Here is a 26709-nt window from a genome sequence, read left to right on the forward strand (position 1 = left end):
ATTGTGACACTGTCCACTCTTTGGTGTGCAGCACTGTGAAGCTCCGCATGAAGAGACTGCACCATACGAGAAAGGAGGGCCGACCTCGCATCGACACCAGCAAAACATGCGATCAAAGAAAAGTGGAGGAGTCTGCACGTGTGCTGGAGGATTCTCTCCCTGGCCCACCCACTGCAAATGCCCAAGACCGATGGGAACACTTCAGAGATGCTGTCTACAATGCCGCCATGTCCACCTTTGGCAAAAAGACCAGCAAGTCAGCTGATTGGTTCGAAACCCACTTAGAAGAAATGACACCAGTCATTGAGGCCAAGAGAAACACCTTGACGGCATACAAAACCAATCCCAGTGAGCAGAACCTCCAGGTTCTCCATGCTGCTCGCAGCAAAGTCCAGCAGTGTGCCAGGAAATACACCAACGACTATTGGCTTATGCTCTGCTCCCAGATTCAGATCGCAGCTGACACAGGCAACATTAAGGCGATGTATGACGGCATCAAGCAGGCATTGGGCCCAACGCAAAAGAAAACTGCCCCTTTGAAATCAGCTACAGGGGAGGTGATTCAAGACAGAGAACAACAGATGGAGCGCTGGGTAGAACACTACAATGAGCTATATGCAAGGGAAAATGTAGTCACAGAAGATGCCCTGAATGCCATAGAGTGCCTACCAGAGCTGGAAGAGCTTGACAGAGAACCAACCATAGATGAACTTAGCAAAGCCCTGGACTCTCTTGCCTCTGGCAAGGCACCAGGGAAAGACGGTATTCCCGCCGAAGTACTGAAGTGCTGCAAAGAGACACTCATCACTGAGTTGCATGAAATCCTCTGCCTCTGTTGGAGTGAAGGTAAAGTACCACAAGACATGAGGGATGCTAACGTCGTCACACTGTACAAAAACAAAGGTGACAGAAGCGATTGCAATAATTATCGCGGCATATCCCTCCTCAGCATCATCGGGAAAGTCTTTGCACGAGTAGTACTGAAGAGGCTCCAAGTACTTGCAGAGCAAGTCTACCCTGAGTCACAGTGCGGTTTCCGTGCCAACAGATCCACTATAGACATGATCTTCTCCCTCAAACAACTTCAGGAGAAATGTAGGGAGTAAAGGCAGCCACTCTTCGGTGCCTTCATAGACCTCACAAAGGCTTTCGATCTGGTCAGTAGGGATGGCCTCTTCAAGATCCTTCCCAAGATGTCCACCCAAACTTCTCAGCATCACCAGATCCTTCCACAAAGACATGAAAGGCACCATCGTCTTTGACGGCTCAACATCAGCTGCCTTCAATACATACGGAGTGGAGTGAAATAGGGCTGCGTCCCGGCTCCCACCCTGTTTGGAATCTTCTTTGCTGTGATGCTGAAACATGCATTTGGTCCTGCAGCTGAAGGTATCTACCTCCAAACCAGGACAGATGGAAAGCTCTTCAACCTCTCCAGACTAAGAGCCAAGGCTAAAGTCCAGCTGAGGTGCCTGCGTGACTTCCTCTTTGCAGACGACACAGCAGTAACTGCCCACTCAGCCGAGGACCTACAGCAGCTCATGAATCGCTTCAGCGATGCCTGCCAAGACTTCGGGCTTACCATTAGCTTGAAGAAAACAAAGGTCATGGGACAAGATGTGGACTCTCCCCCAGCCATCAGCATCGATGACCATGAACTGGATGTCGTCCACGACTTCGTTTATCTGGGCTCAACTATCTCAGACACCCTCTCACTTGACGCAGAGCTCAACAGGCGCATCGGCAAGGCGGCTACCACCATGACCAGAAGCATGGAACAACAGCAAGCTGACTGAGCACACAAAGACTGAAATCTACAGAGCCTGCGTCGTGAGCACCCTCCTGTATGGCAGCGAGTCCTGGACTTTGTGTGCCCAACAAGAGCGAAAGCTCAATGCTTTTCACATGCGTAGCCTCCGACGCATTCTGAACATCACCTGGCAGGACAAGGTCACAAACAACACTGTCCTGGAAAGAGCTGGATGCACCAGTATGCACAGGCTGCTGAAACAGAGACGTATCTGCTGGCTCGGCCATGTTGTGCGCATGAACGACGGACAGATCCCTGAAGACCTCCTCTACGGAAAACTTGTGCAGGGAAAATGTCCCACAGGCAGACCACTGCTGCGATTCAAAGACGTGTGCAAGAAGGACCTAAAAGCCTTGAACATCGACCAGAACAACTGGGAAGCAAGAGCCCTCGAACGGTCAGCATGGAGACAGACTGTGCAGAAAGGTCTTTCCAAGTTCGAAGAGACACTCGCTCAGCAGCATGAGGAAAAGAGAAGGAGAAGAAAGGCTGCAGCCCAGGCAGACAGACCAGCGTCAGACTTCATCTGTGCCCTCTGCCACAGGGACTGTCAAACCCGCGTTGGACTGGCCAGCCACACCCGACGCTGTACCAGAATAAACACCTAGAGCGCAACTCCATAGTCTTCCGAGACTGAAGGATGCACACACTCACACACACACACTCACACACACACACTCTCACAAACACACACACACACTCTCTCCCTCTCTCACAAACACACACACTTACACACACACACATTCTCTCTCTCTCTCTCTCTCTCACCCACACACACAAACACACACACACACACAGTGTTTTATTAACATTTGCGTCAACTTCTGCCTGGCACTGATAAACTTTTGTGCTGAGCGATATTCTTGTTTTGCTGAGTGACCTTTCTTCCTGCCGTTTGCAAGTGCATTTTTTGTTGACAATATTTAGACTATTATTTTTGTTTCCCGTTTCCTTTCATTTACGGTTTATTTTCACCATCATACAGTTTGATTTATTCATAGTATTGATAACATTATTTGCCTATCTGATAGGAAAGATAATCAGTAATGAAAAAACAAACGCAATTGCAAATTAGGCTGCTCCAGTGGAACTGCAGATCTATTCTATCTAACCTGGCCTATTTGAAACATTTTCTAGCATCAAGTAAGTGTGATGTTTTGATTCTGCAGTCACTTAATATCAGTGCATGTAAGCTTCCCAAACTTCCAAATTATTATTTTCCACCAGTATATGAAACTGGGAAAGAGGGCAAGAAGATAAGTACTGCTATTTATATACTTAGGGAATTACAGTATAAACTATGTGAGTCTCCTGTTTTAAAATCTATTGCAAGCTTTGACATACACTCTTGTGCAGCTACAGTAAAATTTAGCAACAAGCTAATTCTTAACGTACTTTCCGTTTATCTTCCGAAAGGTCCAAACGATCGAAATACTGAGTGGCTTAGAACATTACAAGAACAACAGCCTGGTAAATGGGTAATAGCTGGTGATTTCAATGCTCACGCTCCATTCTGGGAAAAGGACTGTAAAACTGTAACAAGCAATCGGTTAATAGAAAACATCACAGACAGCCCCTTTTATCTTATGAATGATGGTAGTGTTACTAGAATTCCTGACGTCTCAAAACACAGACCAACAGCAATTGACCTGACACTAATATCCCCGGAGCTAGTCCCATCATGTACCTGGGAAACACATAAAGACACATTGGGAAGCGACCATGTGCCTATCATCATTACAATCGCTGATGATGATAATCAGCCTGATAATAACGTCGACATAATTCCAAAATATAAATATAAAAATGCAAATTGGGATTTATTTCAAAACATTCTTACCTCTAACGATTTTGAAAAACTTGAGAATGAGAGTGTAGATGTAATGTATTCAAATTTTACAGAAGCTGTGTTATCAGCAGCTGATATGTCGATACCAAAAGTAAAGGCTGTGAAGTCAGGTTACCGTTCAGGCAATGTCTGGTGGAATGATGCATGTGAAAAGGCAGTTAGTTACAAGAAAGAAACATTTAAGAACTACCTCGCGGACAGTAAGCCCCCAAACCACAAAGAAATGAAGAAAGCAAACACTCAGAGTAATATGACTGTAGCCCAAGCTAAAAAAGATCATTGGTCATCATTTTGTTCACAAGAAATTTCAGATCATAAAGACTTTAATAAAGTTTGGACAAAAATGAAAGAAATGAAAAATGGAATAAAGTTACCAAGTTGCCCAATATCAAATGACTCACAAAACAAGTTTCTATCAGATCAGGAAAAGGCAGAAATCTTTGTTGAAATGTTTGCGAAAAATAGCAAATACGAAGGCTTATCACCTGAGTGTAAAACACACAGAGCCAGGGAAGAAAATAGTGCTTTATACAGTGATCCCATTCCGCAAAATGACTTGTGGTTTAATTCTCCTATTACATATGAGGAGTTACAAACCGCTATAGCTTCCCTTGGCAATAAAAAAAGTTCAGTTGGAATCGATGCACTATCGAATGTGATGCTAAAACACATCCCAAAAAATTGTATCGTTTTCCTACACAAAATATATCAGAAATGTTGGACATCTGGAACTGTACCACAGATATGGAAAACATCAATAGTTGTACCGGTTTTAAAAGCAGGAAAACCTAAACGTAATAAAAATAGTTACAGGCCTATTGCTTTGACCTCGCATGTCTGTAAATTGATGGAAAAAATAGTCCTGTTTAGAATTATAACTTACTGCGAAAAATACAATATCATTCCAGTGAACCAGGCTGGATTTAGAAAAGGAAGATCAACGGTCGAACACCTAGTAAAGATTACAACTCAAATAAAACATCAGTTTGCCCGCAGAAAAAGTGTCCTCGCAACGTTTTTTGACGTAAAAAAAGCCTACGATCAGGTTTGGCACAAACGTCTTTTATTCAAACTGAAATCAGTTGGAATATCTGGTAATCTCTATGAGTATATTAAAAGTTTTTTATCTATTAGAATTATTCAAGCAAGGGTGGGAACACATTATTCTTTGCCACATAAACTTGACATGGGAATTCCACAGGGCTCAGTTATAGCCCCTATTCTCTTTAATATTCTTATTCAGGATCTACCAAAGGCATTGTCAAATCGTGTAGTTTTAGTACAGTATGCTGATGATATATGTATGTGGATGGGTGTCAATCTAAAAAAGTCAACCCCACAAAGAGCACAGAATTATATACGTCGTTTGTATCAGTCTGATCTCGATAACATTGGTAACTATATGTTTGACAATGGTCTAGCTTTGTCGACTGAAAAAACATGTATGATGTTGTTTAATTCAGGTGGTAACCCATCTAGCACACCCATTTTTAAATTACTTGGTGACGTCATTGATTATAAACAGGTAGTGAAGTTTTTAGGCGTTTATCTTACTTCAAAGCTGACATGGAACATTCACTTTGATTACATCTTAACAAAGGCAAGGAAATGTATCAATTTTCTGAAAATTATAAGCCGCTTACCCTGGGGAATGGATACAAAAACATTGATTCATCTTGCCATGGCCCTTGTAAGATCTAAGATAACCTATGCACAAGAAATATTTTTCAGTGCACCTAAATATCTATTACAAAAGATTCAAAGTGTAGACTGTAAGGCTATCAAAATTGCCCTCGGAGTGCCCTCTCATGCATCCAATCAGGAAACATACAAAACAGCCGGAATTCTTCCCTTAAATGAACATCGTGAGTTAGCAACAGCAAAATTCGCTGTGAGGTACACTTCAATGACAAAAAATTTCATTGCTGATGAACTGACAGTAAGATCAGACATTGATTTTCCTAAAAGAGCTAAAGCCATCTCTTCACAAGAAACAGTTGCAACTTACATTTCAAATCTGTTAAAAGAATCTGAAGTTAACATGAAAGAGTTAGCTGCAAAACCACATCATTCTCCTGTTCCTTTTTGGGAAATGTTGAAAGCGGATTTTGATATCACTTATTCTGAAACAAAAAAGGAAGAAAACATCAATATCACAACAAGTACTGCCAGAATTCATATAACAGAAAAATATCAGAATCATCTCCATGTATTTACAGATGGATCTGTTCTTGATGACAAAAACGCTGGTGCGGCTTTCTATATTCCTGCCTTTAAAGTTGAAAAATCTTACTTTATTGGAAAACACCTTTCCATATTCACAGCTGAGCTAATTGCTATTATACAAGCTCTGAACTACTTAGTGAGCCATCAAATAGTTTTCTCGAAAATAGCATTCTTTGTTGATTCCAAATCAGTACTTTATGCTCTAGAACTATTCAGCCTTGAAACAAGACCTGACTTAGTTATTGAGGCAAATCATTTGGTACATTGTTTAAGGATTAAAGGGAATGAGGTAAGTTTTTGTTGGGTGCCTTCTCATGTGGGCATTCTTGGCAATGAAACTGTTGATAAAGCAGCTAAAAGAGGAGCGCAAGATTCAGAACAATCGACAAAAATCCATGTCCGTCTCTCCGTAAAAGAGGCATACACTTTGTTAGAAAAATCAGCATGGGGTCGATTTCATAACCGATGGAAGTTAAAGTTTTTAAACCATAAAGGAACATTATTCCCCGAGAATATTATTAAAGAAAAGATACCGAATCCATCAGCTTGCTATACAAGATTAATAACCTCTACTTTCTTCCGTATAAAACTTGATGCGCTGAAGATAAAGTATAGTAAAAATGTTACATGCATCTGTGGTAAGCAGTTCAGCTTGCATCATTGTTTGTTTCACTGCCAGCAGTTACGTACCTTCTTGCCCAAGTATTTCAAAGAGAATAATAATTCTGCAGATGATTTTTGTAAAGTTATTTCTGACGAGGTTCTTATGGTCGAACTTTCACAGGCATTAGTTCATAGCCCTATTTCTACATTCCTTTAATGCACTTCAGAATTGTGTTAATGGTTTCTGATTATTATAATTATTATTATTGAATTGTTACTGTTAAATGTAATAGCATGTTAGTTATACCCCATGCACCCACCCCACCCCACCCCACCCCACCCCTTTAATTTTTTTTTAATTTTTTTTTATTATTATTTTTTTTTAACGTCTAATATCACTGATAGTGAAAAGACGCTAAACAAAAGAACGAACACACACACGCTCTCAAAAACACACACACTCTCACCCACCCACCCCCCACACACACACACACATACACAAACACATGCAAACCCACCCCCTTTCCGTCCCCCCCACGCCTTCCCCCCCCCCCACACACACACACACACCCACACACACAGAGACTTGCCTTTGCCAGGGCCTGGGCCACTGTAGCAGCCAGTCTGTCGCCCAGGGCTCTTTCCTCCCCTTCCCTGCTCTGGTAGGTCAGCACCACAATGCTTCCCGCGCTCACCACCGCATATTGCAGCGCCTGATGGTATCACCAATCACAAACACTTCCAACCACTACTTTCTACAACAAGTAATAATAATAATAATAATAATAGTAATAGTAATGATGATTACCATAATAATCACTATAATAATCCCCATGGTACAACTACAACTACCACTACTTCTAATGTTAATAATGTTAATGATAATAATAATAACAACAATAGTAGTAGTAGTAGTAGTAATAACAATAACAATAATAATGATAATGATAATAATGATAATAATAATTATTATTGTTATTATCATCATCATCATCATAATATTATTATTAATGGCTTCTTATAAAGCACTCTAACCAGATAACTACACCACCAACAATAATAATGATAATAATCCCATTGGTACTACTACTAGTTCTAATGATAACAATAATAATAATAATAATGATAATAATAACAATTAATGGCTTCTTATAAAGCACTCTAACCAGATAACTACACCACCAATAAAAACCATAATAATAATGACAAAAATGATAATATCAAATGGCTTCTTATAAAGCACTCTGACCAGGTAGCTCGTTCAGATGCTCCAGAAAACGCATGATTTTATACGTAACACACTGCATCACCATTATATATATACACAAAAATATACTTAGCAAACTGCTGATGCACATAAAGAGAATGTAAACATACTTATAGTGATATGTTCAAGCATACATAAATGCATACCTGCAATCCCCACCCCCACCCCACCCCACACATATATGCATACAGACACATATCTAATATCACTTACAGTGAAAAGACGTTAAACTAAAGAACGAATGAACAACACATACAAAGTCACGCACACACACACAAAGTCTCACACACACATACACGCACACTCTCTCTCTTTCTAACACACACACACACACACACACACACACACACACACATTCCGACATACATGCGTACATGTAAACAAACATATGTATACACATATACTCAAGCACTGAATAGCATAATAATACTAGTATACATTATATACCACTTTGAAACCTCTCAAAGCGCTTTACAATATCACGTCAGTCAAACACAAAACACGCACACACACACTAACTCACACATGCGTACACTCAAGCACGCGCGTACAAAAATACGCATGCCAGTAATCAGTGTGGATCCGCAGAATACAGACAAGGAATGGAGCGCCTTAATTACGCACAGACTGCTTGAAAAAGAAAGTTTTTAGATTATGTAAAGGAAGTGTGAGCGGACTGTGACGGACTGAAAAAAGGCAGTGAATTCCAGGTTTGTTAGATTATGTAAAGGATGTTAGTGAGGGACTGTGACGGACTGAATAATGGCAGTGAATTCCAGGTTTGTTAGATTATGTAAAGGATGTTAGTGAGGGGACTGTGACAGACTTTAAAAAAAAGCAGTGAATTCCAGGTTTGTTAGGTTATGTAAAGGATGTTAGTGTAGGACTGTGATGGACTGAAAAGAGGCAGTGAATTCCAGGTTTGTTAGATTATGTAAAGGATGTTAGTGTAGGACTGTGACGGACTGAAAAAAGGCAGTGAATTCCAGGTTTGTTAGGTTATGTAAAGGATGTTAGTGAGGGGCTGTTACAGACTGAAAAGAGGCAGTGAATTCCAGGTTTGTTAGGTTATGTAAAGGATGTTAGTGAGGGACTGTGACAGACTGAAAAAAGGCAGTGCATTCCAGGTTTGTTAGATTATGTAAAGGATGTGAGTGAGCAGACTGTGACGGACTGAAAAAAGGCAGTGAATTCCAGGTTTGTTAGGTTATGTAAAGGATGTTAGTGAGCGGACTGTGACGGACTGAAAAAAGGCAGTGCATTCCAGGTTTGTTAGATTATGTAAAGGATGTTAGTGAGGGACTGTGAGGGACTGAAAAAAGGCAGTGCATTCCAGGTTTGTTAGATTATGTAAAGGATGTTAGTGAGGGGCTGTGACAGACTGAAAAGAGGCAGTGAATTCCAGGTTTGTTAGGTTATGTAAAGGATGTTAGTGAGGGACTGTGACAGACTGAAAAAAGGCAGTGCATTCCAGGTTTGTTAGATTATGTAAAGGATGTGAGTGAGCAGACTGTGACGGACTGAAAAAAGGCAGTGAATTCCAGGTTTGTTAGGTTATGTAAAGGCTGTTAGTGAGGGACTGTGAGGGACTGAAAAAAGGCAGTGAATTCCAGGTTTATTAGATTATGTAAAGGATGTGAGTGAGGGACTGTGATGGACTGAATAATGGCAGTGAATTCCAGGTTTGTTAGATTATGTAAAGGTTGTTAGTGTAGGACTGTGACAGACTGAAAAAAGACAGTGCATTCCAGGTTTGTTAGGTTATCTAAAGGATGTTAGTGAGGGACTGTGACAGACTGAAAAAAGGCAGTGCATTCCAGGTTTGTTAGGTTATGTAGAGGATGTTAGTGTAGGACTGTGACGGACTGAAAAAAGGCAGTGAATTCCAGGTTTGTTAGATTATGTAAAGGATGTTAGTGAGGGACTGTGGACTGAATAATGGCAGTGAATTCCAGGTTTGTTAGATTATGTAAAGGATGTTAGTGAGGGACTGTGACGGACTGAATAATGGCAGTGAATTCCAGGTTTGTTAGATTATGTAAAGGATGTTAGTGAGGGGACTGTGACAGACTTTAAAAAAAAAGCAGTGAATTCCAGGTTTGTTAGGTTATGTAAAGGATGTTAGTGTAGGACTGTGACGGACTGAAAAGAGGCAGTGAATTCCAGGTTTGTTAGATTATGTAAAGGATGTTAGTGTAGGACTGTGACGGACTGAAAAAAGGCAGTGAATTCCAGGTTTGTTAGGTTATGTAAAGGATGTTAGTGAGGGGCTGTGACAGACTGAAAAGAGGCAGTGAATTCCAGGTTTGTTAGGTTATGTAAAGGATGTTAGTGAGGGACTGTGACAGACTGAAAAAAGGCAGTGCATTCCAGGTTTGTTAGATTATGTAAAGGATGTGAGTGAGCAGACTGTGACGGACTGAAAAAAGGCAGTGAATTCCAGGTTTGTTAGGTTATGTAAAGGATGTTAGTGAGCGGACTGTGACGGACTGAAAAAAGGCAGTGCATTCCAGGTTTGTTAGATTATGTAAAGGATGTTAGTGAGGGACTGTGAGGGACTGAAAAAAGGCAGTGCATTCCAGGTTTGTTAGATTATGTAAAGGATGTTAGTGTAGGACTGTGATGGACGGAAAAAAAGGCAGTGAATTCCAGGTTTGTTAGATTATGTAAAGGATGTTAGTGAGGGACTGTGACGGACTGAAAAAAGGCAGTGCATTCCAGGTTTGTTAGATTATGTAAAGGCTGTTAGTGTGGGATTGTGATGGACTGAATAATGGCAGTGCATTCCAGGTTTGTTAGATTATGTAAATGATGTTAGTGTAGGACTGTGACAGACAAAAAAAGGCGGTTAATTCCAGGTTTGTTAGATTATGTAAAGGCTGTTAGTGAGGGACTGTGAGGGACTAAAAAAAAGGCAGTGAATTCCAGGTTTATTAGATTATGTAAAGGATGTGAGTGAGGGACTGTGACGGACTGAATAATGGCAGTGAATTCCAGGTTTGTTAGATTATGTAAAGGTTGTTAGTGTAGGACTGTGACAGACTGAAAAAAGACAGTGCATTCCAGGTTTGTTAGGTTATCTAAAGGATGTTAGTGAGGGACTGTGACAGACTGAAAAAAGGCAGTGCATTCCAGGTTTGTTAGGTTATGTAGAGGATGTTAGTGTAGGACTGTGACGGACTGAAAAAAGGCAGTGAATTCCAGGTTTGTTAGATTATGTAAAGGATGTTAGTGAGGGACTGTGGACTGAATAATGGCAGTGAATTCCAGGTTTGTTAGATTATGTAAAGGATGTTAGTGAGGGGACTGTGACGGACTTTAAAAAAATGCAGTGAATTCCAGGTTTGTTAGGTTATGTAAATGATGTTAGTGTAGGACTGTGACGGACTGAAAAGAGGCAGTGAATTCCAGGTTTGTTAGGTTATGTAAAGGATGTTAGTGAGGGACTGTGACAGACTGAAAAAAGGCAGTGCATTCCAGGTTTGTTAGATTATGTAAAGGATGTGAGTGAGCAGACTGTGACGGACTGAAAAAAGGCAGTGAATTCCAGGTTTGTTAGGTTATGTAAAGGATGTTAGTGAGCGGACTGTGACGGACTGAAAAAAGGCAGTGCATTCCAGGTTTGTTAGATTATGTAAAGGATGTTAGTGAGGGACTGTGAGGGACTGAAAAAAGGCAGTGCATTCCAGGTTTGTTAGATTATGTAAAGGATGTTAGTGTAGGACTGTGATGGACGGAAAAAAAGGCAGTGAATTCCAGGTTTGTTAGATTATGTAAAGGATGTTAGTGAGGGACTGTGACGGACTGAAAAAAGGCAGTGCATTCCAGGTTTGTTAGATTATGTAAAGGCTGTTAGTGTGGGATTGTGATGGACTGAATAATGGCAGTGCATTCCAGGTTTGTTAGATTATGTAAATGATGTTAGTGTAGGACTGTGACAGACAAAAAAAGGCGGTTAATTCCAGGTTTGTTAGATTATGTAAAGGCTGTTAGTGAGGGACTGTGAGGGACTAAAAAAAAGGCAGTGAATTCCAGGTTTATTAGATTATGTAAAGGATGTGAGTGAGGGACTGTGACGGACTGAATAATGGCAGTGAATTCCAGGTTTGTTAGATTATGTAAAGGTTGTTAGTGTAGGACTGTGACAGACTGAAAAAAGAGAGTGCATTCCAGGTTTGTTAGGTTATCTAAAGGATGTTAGTGAGGGACTGTGACAGACTGAAAAAAGGCAGTGCATTCCAGGTTTGTTAGGTTATGTAGAGGATGTTAGTGTAGGACTGTGACGGACTGAAAAAAGGCAGTGAATTCCAGGTTTGTTAGATTATGTAAAGGATGTTAGTGAGGGACTGTGGACTGAATAATGGCAGTGAATTCCAGGTTTGTTAGATTATGTAAAGGATGTTAGTGAGGGGACTGTGACGGACTTTAAAAAAATGCAGTGAATTCCAGGTTTGTTAGGTTATGTAAATGATGTTAGTGTAGGACTGTGACGGACTGAAAAGAGGCAGTGAATTCCAGGTTTGTTAGATTATGTAAAGGATGTTAGTGTAGGACTGTGACGGACTGAAAAAAGGCAGTGAATTCCAGGTTTGTTAGGTTATGTAAAGGATGTTAGTGAGGGGCTGTGACAGACTGAAAAGAGGCAGTGAATTCCAGGTTTGTTAGGTTATGTGAAGGATGTTAGTGAGGGACTGTGACAGACTGAAAAAAGGCAGTGCATTCCAGGTTTGTTAGATTATGTAAAGGATGTGAGTGAGCAGACTGTGACGGACTGAAAAAAGGCAGTGAATTCCAGGTTTGTTAGGTTATGTAAAGGATGTTAGTGAGCGGACTGTGACGGACTGAAAAAAGGCAGTGCATTCCAGGTTTGTTAGATTATGTAAAGGATGTGAGTGAGCAGACTGTGACGGACTGAAAAAAGGCAGTGAATTCCAGGTTTGTTAGGTTATGTAAAGGATGTTAGTGAGCGGACTGTGACGGACTGAAAAAAGGCAGTGCATTCCAGGTTTGTTAGATTATGTAAAGGATGTTAGTGAGGGACTGTGAGGGACTGAAAAAAAGCAGTGCATTCCAGGTTTGTTAGATTATGTAAAGGATGTTAGTGTAGGACTGTGATGGACTGAAAAAAAGGCAGTGAATTCCAGGTTTGTTAGATTATGTAAAGGATGTTAGTGAGGGACTGTGACGGACTGAAAAAAGGCAGTGCGTTCCAGGTTTGTTAGATTATGTAAAGGATGTTAGTGTGGGATTGTGATGGACTGAATAATGGCAGTGCATTCCAGGTTTGTTAGATTATGTAAATGATGTTAGTGTAGGACTGTGACAGACAAAAAAAGGCGGTTAATTCCAGGTTTGTTAGATTATGTAAAGGCTGTTAGTGAGGGACTGTGAGGGACTGAAAAAAGGCAGTGAATTCCAGGTTTATTAGATTATGTAAAGGATGTGAGTGAGGGACTGTGACGGACTGAATAATGGCAGTGAATTCCAGGTTTGTTAGATTATGTAAAGGTTGTTAGTGTAGGACTGTGACAGACTGAAAAAAGACTGTGCATTCCAGGTTTGTTAGGTTATCTAAAGGATGTTAGTGAGGGACTGTGACAGACTGAAAAAAGGCAGTGCATTCCAGGTTTGTTAGGTTATGTAGAGGATGTTAGTGAGGGACTGTGGACTGAATAATGGCAGTGAATTCCAGGTTTGTTAGATTATGTAAAGGATGTTAGTGAGGGGACTGTGACGGACTGAAAAAAGGCAGTGCATTCCAGGTTTGTTAGGTTATGTAAATGATGTTACTGAGGGACTGTGACGGACTGAATAATGGCAGTGAATTCCAGGATTGGTTAGATTATGTAAAGGATGTTAGTGTGGGACTGTGACGGACTGAATAATGGCAGTGCATTCCAGGTTTGTTAGATTATGTAAAGGATGTTAGTGTGGGACTGTGACGGACTGAATAATGGCAGTGCATTCCAGGTTTGTTAGATTATGTAAAGGATGTTAGTGTGGGACTGTGACGGACTGAATAATGGCAGTGAATTCCAGGTTTGTTAGATTATGTGAAGGATGTTACTGCAGGACTGTGATGGACTGAAAAAAGGCAGTGAATTCCAGGTTAGTACAACTGAAGAACTGAAAGATCTCCCGCTGTTTCTCTCTGTTAAATTTGGGAACCCAAAAGATTCTGCCTGCACCAGGAGAGCATAGGGACTTTGATGGGACATAATTATGTGCTTCTAAAAGGTCATGAACATACAGACATACAGTTCCAGAACTGTCATGAAAGCAGAGGCATGAGATCTTGCACTTGATTCCCTGCTCAGCAGGAAGCCAGTGTCATTCTTGAAGAAAGAGGGGAACAATGCTGACATACACACACACACACATACTCACACACACACATCCCACACCCCCACATCCCATACACACACATCTACACCTCCCAACACACCACACACCTCTACCCCACTGCAACATACACACAAACACACACACACCAGAACACACCGACACACACAAGTGGCAACAAAACAAGGTGAACTACAACACAAAACATACTCCTCCTCACACTCTGAGCAGGAACTTCAAACACCGTGAATTTGTGTGGCATGCCGTCGCCCTCCCCTGCAGACTTGGGGGTCCAGTTGTTGACCACAGAGATGGGGGGAGGGAGGCTCTGACACCCCCCCACTCCATGCTTCACCACGTCTGTCAGGCGATCCAAGACCGACGCATCTCGCAGGACCACCAGTTTGAACAGGTCAACGTCCATCACCTTGAATGGCGTCCCTGAAGCTGTCATCATAATGATGATAATACTAAATGATGATGATAATGATAACAGTTACAGTCATGATGATAATAATAATGAAGATGATGATGATAATAATGATGATCATCTTCATCATCATCACAATGATAATAAAGATGATAATTAGAAGATAATTATGATAATATACCAGCTGCCACAGTGAAGTTGTTAGCTTTGTGGACTGATGGCTGGGAGGACATGGCTCTGATTCCCAGCAGAGGTGGGTTTTTCGGACTGCAGCTGGCTCCAACCCAGAGCTGAGTGGGCTATGGGCTTAAATGGGAAGAAAGGGACCACAAAATTGAGTATCATCCACTACACAAATGCATATTTGGGCGTGTTGCTCTTACTTCCTAACCAACACTGCAAGTGTCTGTATTTCTTGAGCCTGGTTGACGCTGGGATATCCTTATGACAGGAAGCGCAGAGTACAGACTTATCATGTGGTCCCAAACCTAACCAGACCTCCATAGCATATAAAAAAAAGTCCCAAACTATATGGCTTTTCAAGAGCTGCTCTCATGGTGACCTCAGTTTCAATACCCCTCGACTTCTGCGCTTGGGGCGAGTCCTGTCAAGGTTTTCACTGTCGGCTTGTAATAGCTTATTTATATTGCAACAACAGTCAGAAGAGACATGGAGAGTGAAATGGAGTGGTGGGAGCAGCATGGGGTAGTGGGAAAAGGACAGAGAGAGAAGGCTCACATCATACTGCAATAAGACATGTTAAAGGAGCACATTACAACAACAACAAAACAAAGAAATGTCACAAATAAGCATATGACAGAAAGACGTGTTAAAATGATCTAAGTTTGATAAATGAAAACAACACGTAAAATGTGGAAAAGAATAATATGCAAATATATACACATTATAGCATAATCAAACAAGATATACAAAAAAAAGTAGTCACTGTCGTTGTTGTTCACCCCCATCCGTGCTTCCCACAACCCCTGCCCCCCTCTCCCACCACCCACTTCATCTTTCCCAATTCATGAAAAGGTTTGATTTCTATATGGACAAGAAACTAACAAACAAACAAACAAAGCATCTTCTGGTACGGTAGCTTGTCAAAAGTGAGCACCGTGTGATGTGCTTCATTGCCCGGTCTGTCATACATCTCAAAGTGGTGTTGGTGCAGGACAGTTCACATGAATTCATGTTGACCATATCCAGGCAGCACACTTGAGACACTCCTGCACCACTACACACAGCTTGCATCATCCCCTTCCAGGAAAGCCCAGGAGACTTCAGTGGCCAAGAGATGTCCCACTGTGTTTCATAGTGGCTGGTTCGATCTTTTACAGATATATCTAGTGGGTCTGTAAATATCAATGCTGAGGAATTCTTCCACTCTGAACTGCAAAAGTAGATTCCAATCTGCCCAGTGGCAACGATGTCTTTCATCTTGACAGATCTTGCACTGTGCCATCTGGTATTGTGTTGTACTGTGCCATACTGTTTTTCGCTGTGCTGGGTTGTTCCGTGCCGAGTTGTGCTCTGCACTACTGTTTAGTACCGTGTTGTGTCATGCCATACTTGTGCCTTGCCCTCACGTGTTGTGCTGTGCTGTGCTGTATTGTGCTAAGCTGTGCTGTGCTACGCAGTACTGTGTTGGGCTATGCCATATTGAGTGCCTTGCCGTGATGTATTGTGTAAGGCTGTGCTGTGCTGTGCTGTCCTGTGTAGTAATGTGCTGGGCTATGCCATACTGTGTGCCTTGCCATGATGTACTGCATAAGGCTGTGCTGTGCTGTGCTCTGTTGTGTAGTATTGTGCTTTGCCATGCCGTATCATGTGCATTGCCATGTTGCGCTGTGCTGTCCTGTCCTGTGTAGTAATGCGTTGTGCTATGCCATACTGTGTGCCTTGCTGTGATGAATTGTGCTGTGCTGTGCTGTGCTGTGCTGTGCTGTGCCTGACATGTCAGTATCGTTTTTTTGTTTGTTTGTTTGTTTGTTTTTTGGTGTAGTACTGTGCTTTGCCATGCCGTATCGTGTGCATTGCCATGTTGCGCTGTGCTGTCCTGTCCTGTGTAGTAATGCGTTGTGCTATGCCATACTGTGTGCCTTGCTGTGATGAATTGTGTAAGGCTGTGCTGTGCTGTGCTCTGTTGTGTTGTACTGTGCTTTGCCATGCCGTATCGGGTGCACTGCCATGCTGCGCTGTGCTGTCCTGTCCTGTGTAGTAATGTGTTGTGCTATGCCAAACTGTGTGCCCTGCCGTAATGTATTGTGTAAGGCTGTGCTAGGCTGCACCATACTACCCTGTGCCATGCTGTGATTTTTTTTTTGTTGGTTTTTTTTTTTAGGGGTGGGGGGTGGTGGGTGGGGTGGGGGGGTGGGGTTGTTTGTTTTTGATGGATGACATCATTGTCCTTGAATGGAAACCTGACATGTCAGTATCGGTTGTTGTCTTTTTGTTGGTTGTTTTTTGGTGTGGTTTTTTTTTTGGTTTTTTTTTTTTTAATCCTTTTGGATGTTTGGTTATCATTTTCGGCCATGCTGTACAAAGTGAAGCTGCACTGTCATGCTGTTACATTGTAGCTGCAGGGTTGGGTTTTTTTTTGTTTTGTTTTTTCTGCTGCCCCTGCATCTGCAACATTTCAGTGGCATTACTCCCATACCGCTCATTCCGAGTTCCCCCCCCCCCCCCAACCCCCCACCCCCACGCCCCACCCACACCAATTCCCTGCACAGAACAACAACAACAACAACAACAACAAAACTAAACCACAAAACACCCTTACCCTGATTTTTTGAGCTGGTCTTCTTCTTCATGTCCCAGACCTCCTTCTCCCTTTTCCTGGACAGGATGGAGAATCCTGCCGAGATGATTGGCGACCCGTGAGTCCGAAGACCGCCCGTGACAGTGGATTTTCCTGGGGAACAGGATCACAATCCGACACCCCACATTGCTACTTATAGTCCGGCCGACTGTGGTGGAGCGGTACTAAGACTGCTCAACTGAGTAGAATTTTCAACCATGTTAAACAAACAAACATACAACAAAACACATCCCCCTCCCCTCCCAAAAAAAACCAAAAAAAACAAAACAAAAAAACCAGACTAAGACTGCTCAACTAACTCAAATTTTCAATCATGTTAAACAAACAAAAAAAACTGTTACATCTGAAAAAAAAAAAAAAAAAAAAAACCCCACTAAAACTGCACAACTTACTAGAATTTTCAACAATGTTTAAGAAACACACAAACGAAAAAAGTCACATCTGAAAAAAAAAAACCCCAAAAAACAAAAAAACCAACCATATCATGGTCACCATTTAGTTCCCTGGCCAACTGTGCTGGAGCAGTACCAAGACTGCTCAACTGAGTAGAATTTTCAACCATGTTAAACAAACAAACATACAACAAAATACATCCCCCCCCACACCCCCCCACCCCGCCCCCCACCCCCCAACCTGCCCCACCAAAAAACAGAAGAAAAAAACCAGACTAAGACTGCTCAACTAATTCGAATTTTCAATCATGTTAAACAAACAAAAATGTTACATCTGAAAAAAAACAAAAAAAACAAAAAAAAAACCCACTAAGACTGCTCAACTAACTAGAATTTTCAACCATGTTAAACAAACACACACACGAAAAAAAGTCACATCTGAAAAAAAACAACAACAAAAAACACCATATCATGGTCACCATAAAGCTCCCCAAAGCAAATAGGACTTGGCTGTGCAAAGGACATCAGCCCTTCAGCTTGATTTATCAATCCTAGATTATGCGGGTTTATCTTTAATGGTATTACCAAAAAAAAGATCAAATGTTTGTGTGTGTGTTTATCTTATTTGCTGTTTGAATTACTATCATTGCCACTCGCATGATGAAACTCGCAGACAGGAATGTGACCAACATTGGTTCCCATGATGGCCAGGTTCGTGTCATACTGCACTACATTGCATTGGACTGCATTGAAATGTACTGCATTGAACTGCATTGAAATGTATTGCATTGTATTGTATTGTATTGTACTGCATTGAAATGCATTGCATTGTACTGCATTGTATTGTATTGCATTGCTGTGCATTATATTGCATTGCATTGTACTGTACTGTACTGTACTACATTGGATTGCATTGCATGACACTGCGTTTCATTGCATTGCAGTGAATTGGACTGTACTGTAATTGCAATGTATTGTATTATATTGTATTGCATAGCGGCTGATAGCCCTTTGTCAAAACAGATTAATCTGTGTGAAATTCTGGATGCTCCTCTGGGATGGGCACAAAAAATAAAGAATGAAGCCTAATTATATAAAAACTGCATTTACTGCTATATTTATATTTTTTGTATTCTCTAAACTTGGCACTTTGATCTGATATTCTGACCCAACAGCTAGAGCAGTCATTATTATCATCTTTTGTTCAAACAGGAACTTCTTTTGCTAAGCATGGAAGTTTTATTTATTTTGCGAACGTTTTGGTGCAGATAGTAAAAAAGGGAAATTACTCTGTAATGCTAGGGGAGTTAATTTGCTTTAGACTGATCTTTCTCATCTTAAACATTATATTTTGAAATTATACTCAATACATAAAAAGCTTGAATTTTTTTTTTAAGTGTATCACAAGTGAGTCTTGAAGGCCTTGTCTCTCTTGTTCTATTTGCAAGTGTATATGTTTTCTTATCAAAGTGGATTTCTTCACAGAATTTCAGAGGACAACCCTTTTATTGCAGTGGGTTCTTTTACTTGTGATAAGTGCATGCTACACACAGTATTTCCAATTATCGTTCAATCCAAATGACTAGCGTCCAAAGCACAACTCAAGGTCTAGCGGAGGGGGAGAAAACACTGGGGAGCTTGGGATTCCATCCAATGTACTCAAGATTCTCTCGTTTCCTAGGCATACGAGTTATCCACTAGGCAACCGCTCCAGACTTTTTGCACAGCAGAAACTCACCGACTTCAATGGAATGCGACCGACGTTGGTTCCCACGATGGTCAGGTTATGAAGGTTCTTGCAGAGGCTGATGATGGGTGTCAGGCCTTTCTCCGTCACCTTGATGCATCCCTCCAGCTCCAGCTGTCACAACACACCTTTTAATCTTTTAATCTGAGGGTCCACACTTCGAATCTCGGTAACGGTGCCTGGTGGGTAAAGGGTGGAGATTTTTTCCGATCTCCCACGTCAACATATGTGCAGACCTGCTTGTGCCCGAACCCCCTTCATGTGTATACACAAGCAGAAGATCAAATACGTACATTAAAGATCCTGTAATCCATGTCAGTGTTCGGTGGGTTATGGAAACAAGAACATACCCAGCATGCACAACCCCAAAAATGGAGTATGGCTGCCAACATGGGAGGGTAGAAATGGTCATACATGAAAAAAAAAAGCCCACTCATGTACGTGTGGGTGAATGTGGGAGTTCCAACCCATGAACGAAGAAGAGGAAGAACAACAACAACACACCTTAACTGCTGACTGCGATGTCAAAGCCTGTTCAAACCTTCCTTAGCAATCTATCCTCAGCAGAAACACTGAAAAAATAGCCACTCAACATCAGAATCTGTGAAAATGCATTTTCCTTTCAAAAAACAAAAAAAAAAAAAAAAAGAACACTGCAATCTTTTCTCTCCTTTTATGATTGAACTGATCGGTTTAGAAACTGGAAAAGCTCTTGAGAGATTCTCATGAAATACATCGGACACGCATGTGTAGCGGGAGTAAAGTCCATAGCAGGCTCTTGACCATTCTGTGCGTGTTCATCAGAACATCACAAAGCTTTGTGGTCCCCCCCCCACCCCCACCCCAGGCAGCGTTGTGCCCATAATTTCAACACATGTCCTATCCTTATCATCTTTATCAAAATACAGCACATTAACAAAAGGGGACTTACATTCAATAGCTGTGGGCACATGTCGGCTATCCAGGTCAACCCCAGGTCAGACAGGTGATAACAACCTGCACATCACAATCCATGGAAGGTTGAAGGTTAAAGGTTAGAAGTCCCACAGCCTTTCATGATCACCAGGGCAGTGGTTTCAAAAACATTCACTGAGTCCAGAGTGGGGTACAGGAAGACAGGGCCAAATCTCACCCCTCCGCCTTTTCATCCTTCCCCAACCAAAGTTAGAAACCCATTCGCAAGAGGATGGGGTGAGAAAGATCGGAGTAAACTGCCTTTCCCCTAGACATAAAACCATGCTGAAACGGGGCCTCGAACCCTGATCACTGGTGAGCACTGGATCAGAAGTTCCAATGCCTGGCCGATTTTGTCATGCCACCTCTGGTCCACAGAAACTCGTCATAAAAAAAAAAACATAGAAGATAATGGTTTCACATCAAATAAAAACTGTTTAATACTTTTCACACACACACACACACACACACACACACACACACACACACACACAGATGACAGTGAAACGATAGGTAGGTAATTCAACCTATGAAGTTAAGATTTACTGACAGCAAAATCCACAAGGATGAAAACCTGATCAATGACTAAGCCCCACTGTCAATGACTCAGCATGTTCATGCATGGTATATCCCATTTTTTGTGGAGAAACAAGAAAGGTCAGAGCACTATGCAGAGTATGATACAGATTCTCTCCTCTGGATGAAAAAACTCCCTGCCCAAGTTCTGCTTGTTTGACCACAGAGCAAAACATCCATTATCTCTCTTCCCTCAGACCACAGCAAAACATCAACTATCTCTCTTCCCTCGGACCAAACAGCAAAATATCAAATATCTCTCTTCCCTCAGACCACAGCAAAACATCAACTATCTCCCTTCCTTCAGACCACAGTAAAACATCAACTATCTCCCTTCCTTCAGACCACAGTGCAAAACATCAACTATCTCTCTTCCTTCAGACCACAGCAAAACCTCAACTATCTCTCTTCCTTCAGACCAGAGCAAAACCTCAACTATCTCCCTTCCTTCAGACTACAGCAAAACATCAATTATCTCCCTTCCCTAAGACTACAGAGCAAAACATCAACTATCTTCCTTCCCTCAGACCACAGGGCGAAACATCAACTCTCTTTCCTCAGACCACAGAGCAAAACATCAACTATCTCTCTTCCCTCAGACCACAGGGCAAAACATCAACTATCTCTCTTCCCTCAGACCACAGAGCAAAACATCAGGCCACAGAGCAAAACATCAACTATCTCCCTTCCCTCAGACCACAGAGCAAAACATCAACTATCTCCTTTCCCTCAGACTATAGGGCAAAACATCAACTATCTCTCTTCCCTCAGACCACAGCAAAACATCAACTCTCTCTCTTCCCTCACACCATAGCAAAACATCAACTATCTCTCTTCCCTCACACCACAGTGCAAAACTTCAACTATCTCTCTTCCTTCAGACCACGGCAAAACCTCAACTATCTCCCTTCCTTCAGACCACAGCAAAACATCAACTATCTCCCTTCCCTCACACCACAGCAAAACATTAACTATCTCCCTTCCCTCAGACTGCAGCAAAACATCAACTCTCTCTTCCCTCAGACCACAGAGCAAAACATTAACTATCTCCCTTCCCTCAGACCACAGCAAAACATCAACTCTCTCTCTTCCCTCACACCACAGTGCAAAACATCAACTATCTCTCTTCCTTCAGACCACGGCAAAACATCAACTGTCTCCCTTCCATCAGACCACAGCAAAACATCAACTATCTCCCTTCCCTCAGACCACAGCAAAACATCAACTATCTCCTTTCCCTCAGACTGCAGCAAGACATCAATTATCTCTCTTCCCTCAGACCACACAGCAAAACCTCAACTATATCTCTTCCCTCAGCAAAACCTCAACTATCTCTCTTCCCTCAGACCACACAGCAAAACCTCAACTATCTCCCTTCCCTCAGACCACACAGCAAAACCTCAACTATCTCTCTTCCCTCAGACCACACAGCAAAACATCAACTATCTCTCTTCCCTCAGACCACAGCAAAACATCAACTCTCTCTCTTCCCTCAGACCACAGCAAAACATCAACTATCTCTCTTCCCTCAGACCACAGAGCAAAACATCAACTATCTCTCTTCCCTCAGACTATAGGGCAAAACATCAACTATCTCCCTTCCCTCAGACCACACAGCAAAACATCAACTATCTCCCTTCCCTCAGACCACAGAGCAAAACATCAACTATCTCCTTTCCCTCAGACCTGCAGCAAAACATCAACTATCTCTCTTCCCTCAGCAAAACCTCAACTATCTCTCTTCCCTCAGACCACAGCAAAACCTCAACTATCTCTCTTCCCTCAGACCACACAGCAAAAACCTCAACTATCTCTCTTTCCCTCAGACCACACAGCAAAACCTCAACTATCTCTCTTCCCTCAGACCACACAGCAAAACCTCAACTATCTCTCTTCCCTCAGACCACACAGCAAAACCTCAACTATCTCTCTTCCCTCAGACCACACAGCAAAACCTCAACTATCTCTCTTCCCTCAGACCACACAGCAAAACCTCAACTATCTCCCTTCCTTCAGACCACAGAGCAAAACATCAACTATCCCTTCCTTCAGACCACAACAAAACATCAACTATCTTTCTTCCCTCAGACTACAGAGCAAAACATCAATTATCTCCCTTCCCTAAGACCACATTGCAAAACATCAACTATCTCTCTTTCCCCAGACTACAGAGCAAAATATCAACTATCTTCCTTCCCTCAGACCACATAGCAAAACATCAACTATCTCCCTTCCCTCAGACTATAGAGCAAAACATCAATTATTTCCCTTCCCTCAGACCACAGAGCAAGACATCAAGTAGCTTCCTTCCCCCAGACTACAGAGCAAAACATCAACTATCTCCCTTTCTTTAGACCACAGCAAAACATCAATTATCTCCCTTCCCTAATACCACATAGCAAAACATCAACTATCTCCCTTTCTTTAGACCACAGCAAAACATCAACTATCTCTCTTCCCTCAGACTACAGAGCAAAACATCAATTATCTCCCTTCCCTAAGACCACAGAGCAAAACATCAACTATCTCTCTTCCCTCAGACCACACAGCAAAACAACTATCTCTCTTCCCTCAGACTATAGAGCAAAACATCAACTATCTCCCTTCCCTCAGACTATAGAGCAAAACATCAATTATTTCCCTTCCCTCAGACCACAGAGCAAAACATCAAGTATCTTCCTTCCTTCAGACCACAGCAAAACATCAACTATCCCCCTTCCCTCAGACTGCAGCAAAATATCAATCGTCTCCATTCTCTCAGACTGCAACAGTACATCAATTATACTCCTTTCAGGCTGCAGCAAAACATAACAAATCACCTCCCTTCCCTTCTGGCTGCAACAACACATCGATGATCTCCCTCCCTTACAGGCTGCAGCAAAACATCAATTATCTCCCTTCCCAGTGGGCTGTCATCTTTTGTCCTTGATCCCAGATAGGTGAAAAGGCTCCCAGTTAGAACACAGCATACCAGTACTGGCTACTCATGTTCCAGTCACCTTCTGGCATACTCATTATGTTCACACAGTCCTTCAGAAGCCATGGCACAAAAGCATGATGAGAGGTTAACTCTTAGAAATGAGAATGAAGCCTAGACCATTGTTACCATGAAAACAAAACCTACCTGTGCAGATAATCTGTTTCATGACGTGGAAGGTGATGTTGGAGCAGGCTAAAAAAAATGACTGCTGTTACTATGGACACAACACTTACCTGTGCAGATCACCTTTTTCATGATGTGGAAGATGATGTTGGAGCAGGCTAAAAATAAACCACTGTTACAATGGACACAAGACTTACCTGCAAAGATAATCTTTTTCATGATGTGGAAGGTGACTTTGGAGCAGCCTAAAAACAGACAGTTGCCATGAACACAAGGCTTACCCATGCAGATCATCTTTTTCATGACGTGGAAGGTGACTTTGGAGCAGGCTAAAAATAAACCATTGTTACCATGGACACAATGCTTTCCTGAGTGGATCATCTTTTTCATGACATGGAAGGTGACTCTGGAGCAGGCTAAAAACAGACAGTTACCATGGACACAAGGCTTTCCTGTGCGGATATTTTTTTTCATGACACAGGTGACTTTGGAGGAAGACAAAAATAGATCACTGTTACCATGGGCACCCAGCTTACCTGTGCAGATCATCGTTTTCATGACGTGGAAGGTGATGTTGGAACAGGCTTAAAACAGACCACTGTTACCATGGACACAAGACTTACCTGTGAGGATCATCTTTTTCATGACATGGAAGGTGACTTTGGAGTTCTTCAAAATGTAGAAGAGAGCGTCCGTCAGCATCTCCACCCCAGACATGTTCATGCATGTCAGGTCATTGGAGGTGTTGGTGGTGATCATGTTGTGCTGGGAGAGAAAAGAGGGCATTGTCGTCGTCATCATTCACAAAACTCAGGGCAGAAATACACAGAAAGATTCTGACCGAGCACTCAACCCTGGCAGTTGTCTGTGAACCTACCTCTTTCCAAAAGCTAGCTCCCTACCCCCACCCACCCAACTCCCTCCCCTCCCTCTTCTACAGTGTCTCTCGCCTGTACGATCAACATGTACAAACATGCACTGAGAAGTTTTATCTTTCGTCCCTCTTAATCACAGCTGTGCATGTGTGTTGTGTGTGTGTGTGTGTGTGTGTGTGTGTGTCTGTGTGTGAATAACTGGTGTGTAAACCCTTTGGTTGGTCTCACTGTACAGAATTCAGTGCTAGGTAACTGCTTTATGATCATATTAACATTATTATTATTATCATTATCATATCATTAAGATCATCATTATTATCATCATCATCACTATCATCATCATCATCATCATTGCTATTATTATCATTATGATCATCATCATTGCTGTTATCATAATCATTATTGTTATCATCATTATGAACATCATAATTACCATCATTATTATTATCATTCAAAGCACCAAGAGCAGAATTCTGGACAGTGTGTTATGTAAGTATCCATTATCATTATTATTACTATTGTCATTTCATCATTACCATTATTCATTATTATCATCATTATTACTTTTTTCATTTTTTCTAAATCATGATTCAACATTTTTCATACTCTGCAGTAAGTAGTGCTTTCAATCGTCCGCTCAAAGGGCGGAGTTCTTTTCCCTTTTCAAAATATCAACAAAGCTGTTGAACAGTTCTTGACATGATGTGCTAAAACTCTCTAAAATATACACAATTTTGAGTAGCATACTAACCGCCAGTAGTCCCAGCTCATTTGTGTTTGTGTGCGTGTACGTGTGCATGTGTGTGTGTGTGTGTGTGTGTGTGTGTGCATGTGCGTGCATGACAGCATGTTGCATGTATGTGGATTATACAGGGTGTCATGGGTGAGTGTGTGGTTGTTCAATGGAGGATATGTGCAGAGTTTATTCTGGCATGTGTTTCCCTGTATATGGGGCTGGTGGGTCAGAAAAAGAAACAATGTAAAGAGCTTTGAGCAGTATTTCTGGAAAAAAAAAACCCAACAAAACCTAAAAACCTTGTGATATAGATGTTCTTTTTTTTGTATCACAACACAGCAAAGCATTGTGCTGAATGAGCAAAATCATACCTTTGCGATGCGCAGTTGTAAATACTCTGAATTCTCCATGGTGATTCCAATATCGTTGACAAACAGGTCTCGTTTTTCAAATGTAACTGTTGTTAAAAGGGAAACAAAATAAATCATTATACATGAGAGGTTATCTGCACATGTTTACACAGAATCCCGCACAACAGTTACTCTTACTTGCACACATTCATGCAAAGGCACACACACACGCATACACAATCTATCTTAAATTTCTGTAGCACAAACAAGTAAATGTACAACATAACAGGTAATACACAAATCATGTAACTGAGCACATAGAAACATATACAGGAGAGAAAAAGAGTGAATGAGAGAGAGAGAAGAGGGGTAAAGAGAGAGAGAGAGAGAGAGAGAGAGAGAGAGACAGAGACACAGAGAGAGACAGAGACAAAGAGAGAGAGACAGAGAGAGAAATACAGAGACAGAAATGTTGAAGGCTGGCCAGATTACCAAGGCGTTACTCATGGGAAGGTTTGCCATGGGAAGATGGTAGAAATACACCCCTACACGAGTCTTTTATTTCTGATTCGGCCACTCTAGTCCATGGTTGCATAAAACAGCTCCCAAACAGGATGGGTAGCAGATG

General features: G+C 41.8%; 2 protein-coding genes across 2 annotated transcripts in view; one reads left to right on the forward strand and one right to left on the reverse strand.

The window, feature by feature from the left end:
* LOC143297054 (uncharacterized) overlaps nt 1-1509 on the forward strand; it is a 2175-nt gene extending 666 nt beyond the window's left edge. The window contains exons 2-3 of the mRNA XM_076609226.1: nt 1-776; nt 1495-1509. The exon at nt 1-776 is cut by the window's left edge and continues 217 nt beyond it. Coding sequence (XP_076465341.1) covers nt 1-776; nt 1495-1509 — 791 coding nt within the window. The remainder of the gene's footprint in view (nt 777-1494) is intronic.
* An 851-nt stretch (nt 1510-2360) lies between these two features.
* LOC143297055 (uncharacterized) lies at nt 2361-26185 on the reverse strand. Its single transcript, XM_076609227.1, has 8 exons — nt 26103-26185; nt 24744-24885; nt 20419-20483; nt 19457-19601; nt 17310-17441; nt 14318-14544; nt 7079-7201; nt 2361-2396 (listed from the first exon to the last, which is right to left on the reverse strand). The coding sequence occupies exons 1-8, from the start codon at nt 26139-26141 to the stop codon at nt 2361-2363; spliced, it is 909 nt and encodes a 302-aa protein (XP_076465342.1). The 5' UTR covers nt 26142-26185.
* Nucleotides 26186-26709: the final 524 nt, after the last annotated feature.

This window comes from Babylonia areolata, chromosome 22 (assembly GCF_041734735.1).
Source record: "Babylonia areolata isolate BAREFJ2019XMU chromosome 22, ASM4173473v1, whole genome shotgun sequence".
In the NCBI taxonomy this organism is placed as follows: Eukaryota; Metazoa; Mollusca; class Gastropoda; order Neogastropoda; family Buccinidae; genus Babylonia; species Babylonia areolata.

Coding starts and splice junctions, on each gene's coding strand:
- LOC143297055 (XM_076609227.1), bottom strand. CDS start 26,141: ATGGAGAATTCAGAGTATTTACAACTGCGCATCGCAAAG. Junction 7,202..14,317: donor TTGAAGTTCCTGCTCAGAGT/GTGAGGAGGAGT, acceptor TGATACCATCAG/GCGCTGCAATATGCGGTGGT. Junction 2,397..7,078: donor TGGCCCAGGCCCTGGCAAAG/GCAAGTCTCTGT, acceptor ATTCTGGTACAG/CGTCGGGTGTGGCTGGCCAG.